This window comes from Drosophila novamexicana, unplaced genomic scaffold (genome assembly GCF_003285875.2).
Source record: "Drosophila novamexicana strain 15010-1031.04,08,12 unplaced genomic scaffold, DnovRS2.1 tig00000193-arrow-pilon, whole genome shotgun sequence".
Classification (NCBI taxonomy): Eukaryota; Metazoa; Arthropoda; class Insecta; order Diptera; family Drosophilidae; genus Drosophila; species Drosophila novamexicana.
The window spans coordinates 6,559,160-6,577,821 of NW_020824787.1; the positions used below are offsets into that span (position 1 = coordinate 6,559,160).

The following is an 18,662-nucleotide window of genomic DNA, read 5'->3' on the forward strand; positions in this document are numbered from 1 at the left end:
ATAACTAGATATTACTTATTGTCCTAAGACGGAGAGTAAATAACCAAAATGAGCAAAGAAAACCTTACTAAAGTTTCCATAATCTGAAATCTACAAACCCACTTTTTTTCTGTATATATCCCCCATTAAAGTTTGAGTCCTTTTGTCCTTGTCTTAGTGTTTCTTTAATGGCTTTGTGCACTTTTTATCAATTGCAACTTTCAGACTTCAAAATGTTTTTTACTTTATTTATTAAAGTCCTTTTTACTCTGTCATCAAGCTTTTCACGGCCAATTTTTTCAAATTAATTTGTTTTTTTTTTTTTTACACTGTTGTTTTCATTTTTTGCATCTTTTCCTTTCATTCTTTTTGTTCCTTTCAATACTTTTTCACATGCACTTCAATTTTAAATCTCTATAAAATGTATAATCCTGCTAATAGAGCGTATGTGCCACGCCCGCTCTTCTTATGCTGGGCGTTATGAACGAGCATTTTAGCACACTGGACAGAGTGTGCTGTGGGTAGGGAGGCGGCTGAGGGGAGCGGAGCGAGGGGTTGAAAGGACCACAAGCGGAACGCGCTGTAAAATATCACACACTGAAAACGTTTCGCGCCGCATTTGTGTGGCATTTAATTAAATTCATTTTTTTAAGATATTTTATTCCTTTTGTTTTCTTTTTTTTTCCCCCCGTGACGTCACATAAAATATGCGCAGAGTAGAGGAGCTCGGTCCGAGGACCACAAGAAATGAATGGAAACGAGAATGTAAGAGCCAACAGGCGACTGTGCAAAAAGGTGTTAATGGTGACTCTGAAATTCCATTTGCATTTTCGCACACACCTCGGCCAGAAAAAATTATAAAATTAAAATAAGCATGTGACAAACCGAAAAGCGCACAAAAAAAAACGAATGTCAAATTTTTAATGTAATTTTTTGTTGCTGCCACTGGGCTTGTTGTGTCTCGCTAAGTAATGGTAATTAGGCGTGGAAAAATCCATTAGCTGCGTGTACCTGGCATACCTGCTGCGCCGGCTGCACCTGATGCAGTCGGCCCCGAAGCAACAGACGGCTGCAATTAGCCTGCCCAAAGCTGGGCGATTATGCAAAGCCTTAGCTACGTTTTCATATGCATTATGCATAACAAATGCCATAACCTGTCAAATATAGATTGAACCATGTCATATTTCCCCACTCACATAACTGAGCTAAAAATAAACTGAGTATTTACCCGTATTGGGCATGACAGATTGATTTTGCATTAGAGTTCATTTAATTTTGGAAATTAATTATTATCCCATTTGCATGTATCTCTACCTCAAAACAATTTGTTCTTCAAGTTAAACATTTTTTTAAAATTAGCACATACAATATTATATTTATTATTAATTTATTCATTATTCAGTTTTTAAATTATTTTTTTTTTGTATTTATTTATTTATTATATATTTTTTATATTTATTTAATTTAATTTATTTTTTTTTATTATTATTATTATTATTATTATTTTTTAACATTTTTGTGACACTTGTACTGTGCAAAATGTAACGAGTAGACAAATATGTAGATTTTTTTAAGTTCTGCTTTTAACAGCAATTAGTAACATTGAGATATATTTTAATATTTTTGCAGACATTGCTTTGACTGCTTTTTGGCATATGGAGATATTTTTACAAGCCCTGAAATGATGTTATAATGTTCGGATCAATAATTATTGAAGCATGTGAGTACATTACAAGTACATTAAATCGGCTAGAGGGTATCTATTAGTCGTCACACACTTATCGCCAGGCGCCCACTTTATAATACACACGCACACACAGTTTTTATATACCATTTAAAGTCAAGAAGCAATGATTAACTCAGCTGGCTGCCATTTTTTAATCCAGCCGTGAAAATGCTTTACCATAATTGCATAACACTCGAACTGAAAATGTGCGGTTGACAGGCGACATGTCATTTCACCGCAGAGGGGATTTTGTTTGTTTGTTATTGTTGTTGTTTTTATTTGAATATTTCTTTTTGCATGGCGCCAACATAATTGTTTTAAATTAATTGCGAATTGTGTATGCAAAAAGCATAAAGTGCACTTCAAATATGTAAAGGAACAATGCGAAAAGCCTCTGCACAGCGGGTAATTTATTGACCGCAGCAACAACAGCAGATATACGTTTACTCACGTTTAACAACGGGCTTAACTCCAGCTACGACAGCAGCTCCAGCTCCAGCTCCAGTTCCAGCCAGCGAAAATCGCATAAATCAAATGAAATTAACTCAAAGCGCACAGCAAGCAAATAGAGTGTTCAATTTTTATAAACCACAAAGGCGAAACTTACAACAGACACATACACACACACACACAACACCCAATCATACTTTATTTACTCTATAAAATTTAGAACCTCGCTGTAGAGTGGCACATAAAGTTAGACATCGGCCCGGCGACAATTTCTTAAATGGTTCGAACAAACGAGAAAAGAATAGAGGCGAGAAAATATCATTTACAGGCGTGCACAAGAACTAAAAGGTACAGCATAAACGAATGCGAAATACCCTACATAAAAGATTAAAAGTATTCTAGATAAAGGTACAGCAAAATCAAAAGCGAATTATCCTATATAAGGGATAAAATAAAGTCTAGGTAAAAGTTCTGCCTAAGCGAATGCAAAATACCCTACATAAAAGATTTAAAGTATTCTATAAATAGCCTACATAAAAGATTCAAAGTATTATCGATAAAGCTACAGCATAAGCGAATGCGAAATACCCTATCCAAAGATAAAATATACCCTAGATGAAGGTACAGCAGAAGTGAATGCGAAATACCCTATATATAACACTAAAAATATTAAAATATAGATATTTTTGACTATGACAAAATGGGGCACAAAAAAATATAAATCGTAGCTTAAGAATTGTATAAAAAGGGATTATATCAAATGTATACATCTTCGAATATATATGTCTTATTTAAAGCAATTAAGCTAAAACTGGAGTTCTTGAACAAAAAGGACAAAACGTATGCAATTTTGCAATATATATGTATTTCTTCTAAACGTGAAGGTTTCCATCTGAACAATAAGACATGTATATGCAGTTTTTCATTACAATTATGCAAGCTGTTTTCGAAAAACCTGCAGCTAAAAATTAATAGAGCATACATTTTCCACTTGAACTCCGGCCTAGCACAACACATCACATGTCTACCAAAATCAGTATTATTTTTTGTACCCCAAGAAATTGCACGCTGGTAAAAAAAAGAGACGAAACGTTTTACGATTTGGCATGTGTGTGGCACGATTGTAAGGCGGGGGTGGCTGTGAGAGGGGAGGGGAGGGGAGGGCTGGGGTTGGGTTGCAGACCGCCAAGTTCAGCACTTTGGCGAGTCAAGTGCTTTTCATTTTCCGAGCACGTCGCCGCGTCATAAAACAAAAAACGCATGGAGCGCAACGGGGCGGGCACGTTTAGCATATATATTTTCACACTTGCAATCATACTTTAAGCAGATGAACACACACACTCACACTCACACACACATGCATATATACACATAACACATTGAAACTAGAGATGGCATTTATTTTGCGAGGCAAAACAAACGAACAATCGATAGTTCGCCTGCATTTTTAAATGGTGGAAAAGCCTTTACAAGAAAGTAGCATATTCTAACTATTTTTCAACACCTTTCCAAACTTCTGCCAATGAGTTCTTGTCGCCTTTACAGCACTGTACTTAAAGTAGATTTTGGTAGATTCTTTGCGAGCATATTTTAACATATTCTTCTTACTGTATCTTTGGCGATATTTACAGTGTGCATTATTTATATTTCAAATAACAAATACTTAGTGTTGAAAAACACCAAAGTAGTGTATTTTCCAACACGATGCATGCAAGTCTACGGCTACAACGGACTGTAGAGTAGAGCGTGAAGATTTATTTCGCAAAAAAAAAAACAACTTTGCAACTGTGAATATTCTATCTGTGTGTCATGTGCATCCGAGGCTCATCTCTAGCTGCTGCATGGGATAAGGCCGTGTTATCTTCATTTACACTCTCAAAGTCGGGGCCATAAAAGTGCGTCGAGATTGTCGCCAAAACTTTTGCTTTCTTAATTTTTGTCTTCATGCACTGATAATAATTTCTAGAAACGCTTTGTACTTTGTAGCAGACCCAGCCCCCCAGTCCCCCAGCCCCCAAACGCCCGACCCATGGCCCCAGCGAGAAATTGTATCTCTTTTTTTTATGAGCTAGCGCACTTTATGAGAAATTCGTTTCAGTTGTCAACGAGAAGGTTTTAATTAAAGGCTCATAGGTCGACGCGCAACATAATTACCAAAAGTGACAAAATTTCATAAATAATTTATACAAATAAATTAATATTAATGTTGTCCTGTTGGCCTGGCATCTCCAGTTATTCAGGGACGGCTCTGTTTTATGCTCATTATGGCTGACATTCTGAACCCGATTGACTTAGGTTAGCAGCTTTCCAGCTAAACTGACATTAAAAGGATTTTCGGCTGCGCCGCGCCTCGCCACGCCTCCCCATTATGTTTGACACTAATGATAGATATTGTTTTGAGTTTGAGAATTCTGTAAATCTGTACATTAAATATGCCCCAAATGCGAAAAATAGTTGAGAAGTTCAAAGCGTTCTCTCTAATGCTGATGAATGGCCGTCTCTGGAGTTTGATAAGCCACGACGAATGCTTAATGGAACTGAAAGCAGTTCGAACACCCCCCCCCCCCCCCCCCCCCCCCCTCCCTCAGCCCAAACATGCAGCTGTCCCGCCCTTCTGTTGCGAAACTTTACACTGACGGGTTTCAGGGTAGCTTCGTGGTTTCAACTGTTTTGGTTACGTTGGCAACTTTGCATGCGGTTTTTCTTTGGTTTTTGGAAGGTGGCCGAGGGGGAGGGAGGGGTGTGTACCCCCTAGATACCCTGTCGCTATGCCACAAATGAATTGCAGGCCAGCTGCAATTGCTGCACTTGATTTGCGGTGCGACTTGATGGTTAACAATTATCTGACAACAGTTTGTTCGACTCAACGTCACTTTCAACTTTTGGTAAACTGTGGCTAACTGCCGGGTTGACACATTTTACCAAACACAGTTAAGATTTAGCCAGAGATTACATTTGGATGTTGTTGGCAATGTGAAATTGACTTGCTTTAAATAATACAGCTACTTATTCGATGGGCTTCGAATTGTTAAATACTCTATTATTATTTTTTTTTAATATTTTTAAAGTTAGTAATTTTATTTGTACATATTTTTATGGATTTCCGTCCTCAACATTTGTGTATACTCGAATAGCTTCTTTGCCAATTTTATACTGTTAAAATTGTTTTTAATAATTTTTATAAATATTTCCCTACATACTTTTTTAAGCACAACTGAAAAAAGGTTCGGTTCATGATCCTAGTTTTGACATACGTAAATCCAGATAGATATTTTCTAAATAACAGATATATTATTATTATTCATTTAATTACTGATTTATACTATTTTGTGCCGTAGATATTTTTATAAAGAATTCGCGGACTATATTATATTTTTACTGAAAATTTGCATATATCAAACATAGTTAGATGTAAATCATGGCTGGAACTCGGGACTAGTCTCCCTCAAAACCGGCTTGCAGTCTTGGCCATAAATATCACGTAAAAACTTATATTTTAAACGAGAATCGGTTTCTGGGTTTCACATCAATCAACTTCTGTCACGCCTGCTGATTCATTTATCAATAAAACGTAATTGGAATTTTATTTTCATTTACTGCCCGGGCATCGCCTTCTTTTGTTGCTCTGGCTAATTAATGGCAGCGTCTAGCTGGAAAAAAACCTTACCGCTAAAAATTGATGGGGCGTGGCTCATTAACCTATTGCCCCGCGGGACTCCAGGGTACATCACGGCTAATTGCGCTACCATTTTCCATTTTCGCAGCTGTCAATAGAAAATTTCCCTTTTTTATTTATGTTAATTTGATTTTATTTTTATTTTTTGCTCAGATTTTTAGAATAAAGTTGCGCTCAATTGCTTTTGTAATCAATCAAAGTCAAGGCGCGCAGTCAGACAATATGTGTGTGTGTGTGAGCAGGCAGGAGTGAGTGCGAGTGAGAGGAGGCGAGTTTCTTGCTGCGCTTTCAAAATGCTGCCACACTCTCATCTCCAGTTCCGTCAGCTCAAAAGAACCAGTTGGTTCGCACGGACAGAACGCGATGATTGTCATGTGAGCTGCGTGCTCCATTTTGGTGTTTTGTGGTGTTGACGTGACACTTGAGCGACACTTGACGCCCGATAATTGATATTGTAAGCGGAAAAGGGCTGCCAGCAGACGGGGCACGTTTGCCAGTGGGTGGGGGGCGGAGAAGGGGGCGGACGCAGTGTCTGACAAGATGCTCTTAATTATCGCTGACACATATCGCGGTTGCTTGCAAGCTGTGCGCAGTTGGTGGCGCATTCAATGAATCAATGTCATCAAAATTTACATATTTGAAAAAAAGTTCTCAAAAAAAAAGAAAAGAAAGCTAAAAAGTTCAAACAATGCAAGTGCAGCATTGCAACGTTTATGCCAAGAAGTTTACAATATTTTTCTAGTCAAAGAAACGTTTAACAGAATATGATTATGTTGAGACATTTATAATTTTTTATTTTACGTGCATTTTTTTGTTTACCTCAAATTATAGCCCACACATTTTTGGCTCTTAAGACGAATCAAAAAGATTTGAAAATATAAATGTATTTCTTGATATAGTTCCATCTTTTCATTTCATCTTAAGGATACCCAGACGTAAACCTAAAACGTTTATGCCATGTATATCACGATATCTTAAAAATTAATGATTCATATTTTTTCACTTCATGAATCGTCATATGATACAACGTTTATGCCCTGAATTTTATGTTCTCCAGCATAGCTCCATCTCTTCACTGCAAATAATCTTCTTAAAGATGCTCTGACGTAATCCTTGTTAATTGCTTGCGTTTTATTAGTTTCTTAATGCTGCTTGGCAGCTTTAAAACGCAACGATATTAGACACAATGGTAAACAGTCTTATAAATTGTTAGATACACACACACACACACATATGTGCACTTATATGCACACACACAAGCGCGTGTGTGCGTGTGGAGCCCGGTCATTTTATGCAGAGCTTCTAGAAGTACCTGCCTTTTGCTTTACTTTTAATTACCAACTCAAATTACACGGCCAGATACACATACACAATGGGGCACACACACACACACATGGAGACACACACACACGGATGCACATCCATGCTCAGTTACATTTGGCCGCCATTTAGCAAGAGGGAACACAAAAACGTTGAAACAGCTGTTTGGCTTGTACTTGGCAAGGACTGCAGAAGAGACGCAAAAGGCGTTGGTAAAAGGAATAGACCAGCAGCTGGGCAAGGAGGGGAGGGTAGGAGCGAGGAGCGAGGAGCGAGTAGCGAGGAGCGAGGAGCAGCACATGCCTGGCGAGAACTGGCAGAACCGCAGAACTAAACTTCAGCAGTCGCCATCGTTTGCTGCACATTTCATTACAATGCCATTGTATTCAAATCCTATTATAAAACGCAAAGCACTGCACTGGGAGGCGGGGCACAGGCTAGGCTAGTGAGGGGGTGGGGGAGTGGGAGTGGGAGAGGGGTGCTCAGAGAGGCTATGGTAATGTTGCAGCTGGAGAAGTTCGTGTTTGCAGCACGTTTCCACTTTCGCACTTGGTAAACATAAGTTGCCCACGCACAGTGGGTGCTGCAGGTTGTAGGAGTGAGAGGGGGGCGGGGGGCGGTCTGGTGAGGGGCAGGTAACGGTGTTGTAACGGAACTGGATACTGCAGACTAGAAGGCAGCCCGTCTGCAACACTCCATAAAATAATTACCAACACCAACGCAGCAGCAGCAGCAGCAGCAGATAGGTAAAAGCTGAGCAAAGCTGGTATGAAAAGGCATTGGCCAAAAAGCGAGCCAGATTCGGCATGAAAATGAGCTGGTTTAACCCCTTTCGGGCCAAAATACAACAAAAATACAATATAGGGCAGGATATATTTAATATGGATATCAAAGCAAGTGTAGCTTTAATTAATATCACAAATTTCTACATTTTACATTCTCATATCAAAGAAATTGCTTTACATGCTGCAACAGAATATTGTGCTTTCTTGGGTTAAGCTGGCCAGGTAAATACAGTCGGCAAACTGCATAACCGGTAGAAATTATTCTGTAAGTCAGTCGAAAAGAAATTAAGGCGCAAAATACATATTTGCAGGCTGAGCTGCAATATTAAACCAAAGTAAAATATTCATTTAGGAACGCAAAAAAAGAACAAACTGAATTTCAAGTTCAAAAATTCTTTAGCTCTGCTGTAAATAGTTGCAACAAATAAGCTTACCTTTTTCGGTTGGCTATGGGTTATGTGGGTTCGAGTTCAATTGGTGGAAGAGGGTTCAATGTATCCTTTAGTCGGAAACTCCTGACTCGAGCCTCTTTTTTCTTTATATATTGAAAAGCCTGCAAGCGATGAGACTTTGGCTGCTTAAATCAGTAATTTGCCATGGTTAATTTCATGTGCATATAATTCTCAATTGGTTTAAGCAACGGCTAGAAGAATTGAATAGTTAAAAGTCGAAAGACAATTTGAAAAAAATATATTGCTTTCTAATCATCAAGAGCAATTTCAAGCTTTAGCTTATGTTTTCTGGATCCCTAATTGAATTATAATCCTAATAATATTCCTACTTGTAATAAAACTTGTATTCCTCTCTGTGAGTTTCCACAATTAAATTCGTATTTTCGTACTTCTTAAAACTATAATACATTAAAACATATCTTTGCTGAAAGATCTGCAGCATTATAGAAAGTGTAGTAAGATATTTATACAGGTATATAATATACAGGTATATAAAAATACAGAACTTCAGTTTCAAAACCAGTTTTAAATAAAGCTTCAAAAAATTACCTTATACTTAGAGAAGTTTTCTGTGCCTGAAACGGCAAACATTTCTAGGACTAGAAATGCCTGCAGATGGTAAAGAATTTGCTGCTTTAATTAGTACTTTGTGATGCTTGTAATTCTCAACTGGCTTAAGCACGGGCTTGTTTTAAATAAATTATAAAAAAATCAATGCTTTATTTGTGGTTACAATTTATAAAATATATGTGAAGAAATGATTCTATCGATTCGATTTATATTTTTGAGAGTTCCTTCCGTCTTTTGTTTTCTGAATCCTTCGACCGTATTGCACTATAGGTTAGTCCCATTTTAGGCAAAAGTTGTACCTTGCTCTCGGTAAATTTTCACATTAAAATTTTTATTTGCGTATTGTTTAAAATTAGAATGTAAGTGTTATACGGAATACATGTAAGGATTGGCAATAATTCTGTTTCTGCTTTTTTTCTTTCTTTTTTGCCATTTATGCGGGAAGGTGTTCGATAGCTGTTAGTCGATATCCTGCTGCTCAGAGCCAGTCAGCGCGCTCTCTTCCAAGGTGACGCCCTGCAGTTCAATGTAGCGCTGTTTACTCTGGGTTGACCAGGGCCTGATCCAAGGTAGCGACATTAGCATCATAATCTGGGACGGTATATATTTGCAGGGCAACAGAGAGATCAGGTCCTCGTTTTTTCGGTCCACAGATTGTGCATCTTCTTCTTCATCCGGCTCTGGGAATAGCAGGTGCTGTAATATCTCTGACTCTGGTTCGGGTTCTGTTTCTGGTTTGGACTGTGGCAGCTGCAGCTGCTCCTCGCACAGCATGGAGAGCAGCAGGTGCTCGGTGAAGAGCGCATGCTGCTGTCGCTGGCTGTTGTCCCGCAGCGCTGTCTCTAGGTCCGCGTGCTGCTCTGCCATCCACTGGTGCAGTAGATAGCGATCCGCATCCGAGTGCTCCAACAGCAGCGCCGAGCTGCCAGCTGCTTCATTGCCAGAGCCTTGGGCGGGGCCATTGGTCAGCGCCTCGGGACTAGCAATTGCCAGAGTGGTCGAGCGTGAGCGCGGATCCCCCTCCAGGTAATTGGCTGGCGTCTGGCTCAAGCGTAGCTCCGGACGCAGGCGACGCAGCTCGGACAGCTGATAGAGTATATCGATGCCCGCCTCAGAGTCCATGCGGCTGCTATTGGATCGCGCCGAGCTGCGACTATTGTTGCCATTCTGATTGCTCGGATTAGGCGGCTGTTGGCGACGCCTTCGACGCGACACGCGCGCCAGTGCATGACGCAACGGCGGCGTATTCGGATCGAGCAGATTGGCATGCTCTATGTGATTCAGCAGCAAATGCCGCGCCAGATTGCGTATGGCGACCAGCTCAATGCCCGGCAGTCCGGCGCACATGGGGCACACCACATGGTTGTCGGCCTGGCGATGCATGGTGACCACATGATCGATTAGCTCCTTGGCCGTATGCCCAAAGATGCCACAATAGGGGCACGTATAACAGTTGGGTAAATGCATCAGTTCGAGCATCTCGCCATTGAGCAGCAGTTCGGGCAGCTGTTGATGCCGTTCCTGGTCGAGCAGCAGCTGCATGGGATGCTCCACACGATGGTCCAGTGTCTCCACATGCTGGTCATAGCACTCGCCGCACAGGTCATAGTTCACACAACGCAAACAGTGAAACCTTCGTCCATGGAAATTGTGTGTTTGACAGCCATCGCAGCAAAAATTTCGATGGCCCATAGGTTTGTTCTGATTAGTTAATTAATTATCGCCACTTCGTTAATTGGACAGAGAATTAATAATCGATTTGTTGTCGAACAGAATGTGATGTAATGCTCGGGGTGGAAATTACGCAAAAATATGGGTCGAAAAAGTCTTGACAATGCGTTTTGAATTTCTATTTTATGAAATCAAATGACAAGAATCAAAAATAATGTGCGACAAACTGTGGAGAGTACTTTCAATACGAGCTCTATAATGTCACTGTTACGGGCCTTACAGGACTTTGGGGAATGTTTGGAATATTATATTATATCTAGACTTAAATGCTTGGATATTCAAGGATGATATCGTATATATAAACAAATATAGATGACAATATCGTATATGGAAACAAATATAAAGGTTGATATCGTATATGGAAACAAATATACATGACAATATTGTATATAGAAATTAATATAAATGACTTTATCGTATATAGAAATATATATAAATGACAATATCGTTTCCAGAAACAAATATTGATGTCGCGAACAACTGTAATCAAATTATATATATTTTTAAATACCATTTATTTGTAAAACTATATATCCATTTTTAGACTATTTAATTAATTTTAGACTGTATAAATTATTTTTAATTTTTTGTAAATTATCATTTTTTTGTATATGAATATTGAATATTGTAATATTCTAGCTAATATTTAAATCCTTTTATGTAAGCAAATTTAAAGTTTTATAAATAGAGTATAAGCATTTTCCAGACAATACGTTTTCTATAAGTTTAGGCTCTACAAAATTTAGACATAACATTTAGACATGTAAATGTTATATAACTTATTATTATTTGTAGTTTGTTTAATCGCATTATATTTTTGCAGGGAAAACTGCCTTAGACGGACAACAATCGTCTTGTATCGCTCAATAGCAGTGTCCGCTAAATAGAGGGGAATGTGGACACGGCCCAAATATTAATAAACAAGAGTCTGCCTTTTTGGAACTGCCCGTAAGTATTCACTGAAATACCAAGCTCTAGCCTTACAAATGGCCAATATGATTGTTTTAAAATTCTCAATTTCACACTCATTTAGCTACAAGTTGTACATAGTCTATTTTAGTAAACTTCCCGTTTGAAGTCTATTAAAAGCGCAAAGCTTCTGTTGCTTTCGAATTAATTTTATCGCTGAAAGCTCTTATTTGCCAGTTTCCTGCTTTTATTGTAGCCTTGGGCCATATGTTTTTTTATTTTAATTTTTTAATTAAATTCACTTTCGAATACTTTATCTTTATCTTACAACCTGCATAGGTGGTAAACAAGTTGTTAAGCGTAATTTGTTCAACAGCATTCTATGTATATATATTTATGTATATATTTATGTACATATATATTTATCTTCCTTTACAAACTCTAAGTGTTTATGCGTGTGTATGTCTTAGTCTGCTGTTCAACTTTGTTTGACTTTGGAGCTGCGTTAAAATATTTTAATTACTTCATTGCCGGCGGCATTAAAAAAGTTTATTGTTGCATCATTTTATCCTGTTGCTGGCGCCTGCCACAAGCAGCAGCATAAAAAGTGCGGCAAAGTAAGGATTAGTATAAGATGAAACATCTTAAATCAACTTATTGCCCTGTAATATGACGGTAATTAGTGAATATTCAAATAATATATATTATGATTATTTAATATTCAATGAAGTAACTAAAAGCAAGCAAATTATCCAGTTCCAATTTGCGAAAGATATAGCTCCTATGAATTCCAATTTGAAATTTGGTCAAATGTTTACAACAACTTGCGGCTCTGCAGAATCTTTAGCCTGTGCATATTGACAACTGGGGTCAAACGAACTCAGATTTAAGTTGAGCGGGCGCAAAGTAAACGACATAAGAATGGGCGCACAGAAATTAAAGCAATAAGAAGCATGATAGATTCTTGAGAGCGACGTGCAAAAGTAGATAATGCACAAGCATCCACATACACATACGTTTATACATAATTGCCGATTCTCTTTGCATCTGCTTTTTTCGATGTGTGTATGCTTGTGGCTTATCTATTTGTTCATGTGTGTGATTGTTTTTGCTCCAAAACAGAATTAATCATGCGATCGTTCGCTGGCTTAAGTTTCTGTGAGCCGTTTTTTTCGTTTGCTTTGCGGCTTCTCAAAGTTCTGTTTAACTTTCATCCCAGTAGTAAATTGCGCATTTTACAATATGTCAAAATTTGACAAAAGTGGCAAGGAGTTCTGTTAGGACATGTATGTATCTACCAAAATTGCATCAGTTTAAATTAACAATTTGTTAATTCCAAAGATCGATCCTCAATAAACCGATTTAATGCAAATTTAAAATGATTCATATTCATAAAATTATTCTTATTTCATTTCATATTAATATTTTTTATTTAGTGTTAAAGAATCCCAATTGGATTATTTGATCAAAATGGCAAGGAAAACCCAGCTGCAACTTGCGGTTGTGCAGAATTTTAATACCTCACTTTTCTGCAATTGAGCACTGGGGTTAAACCAACTGACAATTAAGTTGAGCAAATAATAAAACATAGCATGAATATGAAATCTTATATACACACATGTCTACATATCTGCCGATTCTCACTGCATAGACTTGTTTGTGACTTGTTTGCTTGTAAGTCAACTGTTTATTAATATATGTGTACATACATATGTGTGCTTGCCAACACAGAACTAAGCTGCGCGAGTGCAGAGCGGACTACAAAAATGGGCGCACAGAAAATATAGCAAGTCGTATTTAGAGCGATAAGCAGCATCAAAAATTCAGGAGATCGCAATGTATAGGCAAATATGCACGAGCACGGCAAATGCACACACGTACAGACCTTGCGATTCCCTCTGCATAAACTTGTTCGGGTGTGTGTTCGCTGTTGTGTTACCTGCATGCTCTCTATGCATGGCGCTCTCATGAGTTTCTGAAGTTGCTTATCGCTGATTGGTCAGAGCAAGAGTTCTGTGTGCACGAATTTATCTGAGGATCGTTTGCTTGCTTGATTTCTGTGCGCCCGTCTTTGAGCGCTTTACGCATCATAGTTCGGTTTTAGTTAAACGGCAGCAGCCGTGTGAAGCTGTCTAAAAATATATTAAGTGCGGTTTGTCGGGTGAATTCCGTCCGTTTCTCTAACTGTATACTAGACTCGTACGAATACGAAGTAAGTTGCATAAAAGTGGCAATAAATAAAATTTAATTAAAACTCGACCCAAATCGTGGTCAGTTCTAAAATCAAAATTTTAAATGTTCCGTGTACTCTAAAGACTTTTACAACGCAATTACCAGAAAGTAATTCATTTTTCATTAAAAAAGAAAAATGCAATAGTGTGTGCTGCAAAAGTGGACAATGTTCAAGCGGGTATATACACATTCAACTGTACATACTTATTTGACGATTGCCTTTGCATACACTTGTTGTGTGTGTGCATGTGTGTAATTGCCATCAGAGGAAGAACTTGCGAAGAGCGAACACTAAAGCAAAACTTGTTGAGAGAGAGAGAGAGAGCGCTAAAGATAATGCACGAGCAGCCATATACACATGCGTAAAAACATATTCGGCAATTCTCTCTGCATACAAACTTATTCGATTGTGTGCTTCTTGTGTGATATCTATTTATGCAGGTGTGTGACTTGTTAGTTATCTGGCTTTGAAATGCGCTCAGTCGAATTTTTGGCTGCCTGCTCAATTTTCTGTGCGCCCATCTTTGAGCGCTTTTAGCAACATAATTCTGGTTTAATTGAACATCAGCAACTATGTTAAGTGGTTAACAAATATTTTAGCTTCAATTTCTCGGGTAAACACTTTCCGATTTAACTCCTGATCATTAATTGACAGAAAACTCTGAATCGGTTCTATATTCAGAGTTTTAACGATATGTGATTTTAAAGAGTTTTACTTTGCTGAAAGGTATATAATGCCCAAATCGACGTGATTCAACCGATAAAACGCGATTTTAAGTTCACAAATAAATAATTGTTTTTTTCTTTTTGTTAAAAATATTCATGAGTGCGAATTGGACCACCTGCTCAAAATTGTTTGTAGGTAAATGCTTAAATAAATAACCAATAACTTAATCGTTTACTCAATTTTAATTATGACTTCTTGTTTTTAAAAATGTTTTAAACTTTTCAGACTGCAAAATTCAGTCTAATCGTTTTAAGGACTTCCACGGGGCTTTCTTTGCCAGGTTCTGACTGTATTTAAACCAGATATAGTCGCTTATTAATTAATTTGTTTAATTTCAGATTCAGCAAAATCTGCAGCGCACAAGGACAAAAACAAATCAATAACTTTGGCACCTAGTTGACCCACGTATCCTTGGTTATTCCATACCATGGATATAGTCCTAGTGAGCCTACAGGACCGACTTCTAGCGATGCACAAGAATATGGTCCAAAAATATGTATGCTCTTTCTTTCAGCTGCCCCCACCAAATTTCCCGCCCCCTTGATGGTTCCTAGTTGACTGCCATATCCTTGGTTATACCATACCATCGATATAGTCCTTGGCAACCTAAAGGATCAGATCCCTGCAAAATTTGCTTCGAACTGGTCCAAAAACATGTATGCTTTCCTTTTAGCAGCCCCTGTACATGAGTAGCAGTTGCAGCTGCTAATTAACAGCCGACTTTAAATCACTCGATTAACATTAACTGCTGTTTAACATAACTCATTTAAAATGAGTTACATTTTTTATTCTTTAATAAATAATTTTGTTTATTTTTGTTAAAATTAACGAATTTGTTGTTTTTCACATATATTTTCCATTTTAACTTAAAATGTCTATATTTGGGTTAATATATATCCGATCCTGGAAGGAGTTGCCTTGTTAGATTCGTAAAAGTCCTTAGAATCGATTAGAGTCCTTAAATCCTGCAATCTGAAAAGATAAAAACACATTTGAAATAAAAATGTCAAAAGAGATATATAAGGGTATTTTAAGGAAAGAAATGGCCATAACTCGGCCATATCCTTGCATAATTTCAAAGGACATGGTGCGTTAGGATCGTAGGGACCAACTGCATCGAACTGCATTAAAACATTATGGGGTCATCTAAGAATCTTGGACTTGGTAATTTTTCATTCGCGGGCCGCAAGGAAAATTGACTAAAATCACAATATTACAGTAAAATCGCGATATCTCTGAAACTATAAGGACGATCTCGATGTCCTTTGGCCAGATGGTAGTCCTGGTCAATACAATTTTTTTGACACAGGTATCGGCAGGATACGTCAGGATATAGCCGAGTTATAGGCTATTTTCGGTTCAAAAATTTGTCCTTAAAACTTTTTTGTCTGAAGGACATTCGTCCTTTGGGTTGTATATTCGTAAATGGGAGGATAAGGACTATCTACTGTCCAAAGGACATCCCGATTGACCTTCAAATGACAAAGTTAGTCCCGAATTTTTCGATTTATGGCCATTTTCTGACTAAACCCCTGTGAAAATTTTAAGTGAAATTTTTTGTCGAATCCTGGAAATCCTTGAATGCCAATCGATAGATCTGCTTCCCACGAGTTTAAAACTATATATCCTTCAGATATCCTGAAGGACTTGGCCGAGCTATGGCCATACAAAAAATGTCCTTTTGGGAAAAGTAGCCATATTTCTGAAACCACAGGGCGGATTTTAATGTCCTTTGGCCAGTTTGTAGTCCTAGTCTATACAAGTTGTTTGACACAGGACTTGTCAGGATGCGCAAGGATATGGCTGACATATAGCCATTTTAGTGTACAAAACATATGTCCTTATATCTTGGTGTTTGAAGGACCTACGTCCTTTTCATTATATATTCTGAATGAGCAAGACAAGGACAGTCTGATGGCCAAATGACATGCCGGAAGTCCTTGAAATGCCCATGTTATGGCCAGTTTAGTAATACTATCCTTTTTAGAAAAACAGCCATAGCTCGGCCATATCCTTGCAGATTTTCAAAGGACAAGGTGCGTTAGGATCGTGGGAGCCAACTGCATCGAACTGCATTAAAACATCATGGGGTCATCTAAGAATCATGGACTTGGTATCAATTGTCGCGATTCCCTAGGAAATAGAAAATAAATAAAATCTTTGATTTCTTGAAAATTACAAGGACGATCTTGATGTTCTTTAGCGAGCTGGTCGTCAGGATATAATATATAATAATTAATATCCTTTGTGGCAATAGACCTGAGGATTTATAAAAGATGTGGTATGTGGCTACGGATCTAAGAATCAGATCTCGAGCCGAAAGGAAATAGGATAAAATCACAAAGTCCTTGACAGCTGTGAAGCTTAAATGTCCTTTGCTCACTTGATAGCTCAGCTCTTTGAGTTGTTTGATACAGGAGTTGCCGGAATTTGCAAGGACTCACAATGGGAACTGTTGCTGCGTGAAGTCGTTCGTAAAGTCTACGATCTTGGGCTGCGATGAATCCAATATACAAATAAAGCTTAAAATTGAATAAGTATAATGTTCTGACAGCCAGCTGCTAATTAATATCTTTAAATAAGAAAAAGTGAATAATTTAATAGCAGTTTATCCGTTGGTTATTCACCATCACCATCATTATCAATCGAATATGTCTCCAGATTGATTTTCTATCATATAATTATCTTTTACTTTTTCTTTGCTCTACACTTATATGTGCATTTAGAATCAGCTCTAAGAGTTTCGTATAAAGCTCAGCTAATCACGAAGTGCTTGGTTCAAAGATTCTCAAACTTCCCAGCTTTAACTAGTTTTCGCTAATCTAAAGATGGCAAGTTTGTGCTTTGCTAAATGAAAAGTAAATAAATACGCAGCTTTACTGGAGCTGCGTAGCAAGCGGCGGCATCGTTTGTAATGCTGCCCATAAATTTGCAGCAAATATATTGCGCATACGCACTGTGACCCGCAGAAGAACTAAACAAATATTCTAGTTGTAGTTGTAGTTGTTTTTGTTGCTGCAGTTGTTGTTGTTGTTGTTGTTGCTGCTGTTGTCGTTGTTTTTGTTATAGCTTGCTTTTGGGTCGAGTTGGGTCAGCATAGCGTAAACTGCAGTTGAAATTGCCTTGACATATTGCTTAAAACCAACGGAATCAGCAGCCCCCAACAACTGTCTTTGTCTGTCGAGAGAGAGAGAGTGTGTGTTTGTGTTTGTGTTTGTGCGCGTGTGTGTGCGAGTGTTTGTCAAAAGCATGGAAGTCATTCAACTCAATTTTATTTATTGTGCAACTGCTGTGCATTGCGGTTGTATGCTTGCTGGGACAGCACTAACAACTACAACAACAGCTACAAGAAGCATAAAAACCAACACACATTCATCTATTTAATTAATAACAAACACTGCACACATGCCACACATAACACACAAAAATACAAACCATAAACAAGAAACTTTCATGCTAATTCGCAATACCCAAGATCTAATACCCTAGCTTAAATATTTAATTAATATATGCTACTTTAAAGCAATCCGACCTTGGCCATAGTTTATTATTTGCACTACTTATTTCAATACGGAAAATTATGTTTTTTATTACAAACCTAAAAATTTTAATTATTATTCGATTTCTAATTCAATAAAGTCTTCAATAATTCACATCGGTGGCGGGCAATTGTCATGAAAAGAGAAAAGGTTTGGAAAATTAATAAGTTACATTTTTGACTATCGCACAGTTAAATATAATAAAAGTAATAAAGTTTCTAAAACTACGTTAGATAAAACAAATTATTTACAAAAATTTATTATGAAAATAAGTATAATTTTAGTAAATACTTTCAAATACACAAACAAGGAATTAATAAATGGAAGTTGTATAATTAAAACTAATATATTTAACAATTATTTACAAATATGCATTTGATAAATCCTTTAGCACTTTTCATATCTTTCACATTGTATTTTCTTTTTGTGTAATCAAAACATATCTGAATTATTAAGTAAAACTGGCCCAATGAAAGTTAGCCTGCCACGCCCATTTGGGCAGCTGCTCGACAGCCAATTGTGTGGCATAAACATAGCAGCAGCTTTACATAAATTAACTGTGTGTA

General features: G+C 37.6%; 1 protein-coding gene and 1 long non-coding RNA gene across 2 annotated transcripts; one reads left to right on the forward strand and one right to left on the reverse strand.

The window, feature by feature from the left end:
• Positions 1-9,113: 9,113 nt before the first annotated feature.
• LOC115759054 (E3 ubiquitin-protein ligase KCMF1-like) lies at positions 9,114-10,837 on the reverse strand. Its single transcript, XM_030699878.1, has one exon. The coding sequence runs from the start codon at positions 10,648-10,650 to the stop codon at positions 9,418-9,420; it is 1,233 nt and encodes a 410-aa protein (XP_030555738.1). The 5' UTR covers positions 10,651-10,837; the 3' UTR covers positions 9,114-9,417.
• Positions 10,838-14,373: 3,536 nt separating this feature from the next.
• On the forward strand, positions 14,374-15,304 carry LOC115758966. Its single transcript, XR_004017473.1, has 3 exons — positions 14,374-14,692; positions 14,783-14,837; positions 14,896-15,304. It is a non-coding gene; the product is annotated as an uncharacterized LOC115758966 (long non-coding RNA).
• The last annotated feature ends 3,358 nt before the right edge of the window (positions 15,305-18,662 follow it).

What these genes read in the sequence shown, in the direction of transcription:
- LOC115759054 (XM_030699878.1), bottom strand. Translation starts at nt 10,650, where the DNA reads ATGGGCCATCGAAATTTTTGCTGCGATGGCTGTCAAACACACAATTTC.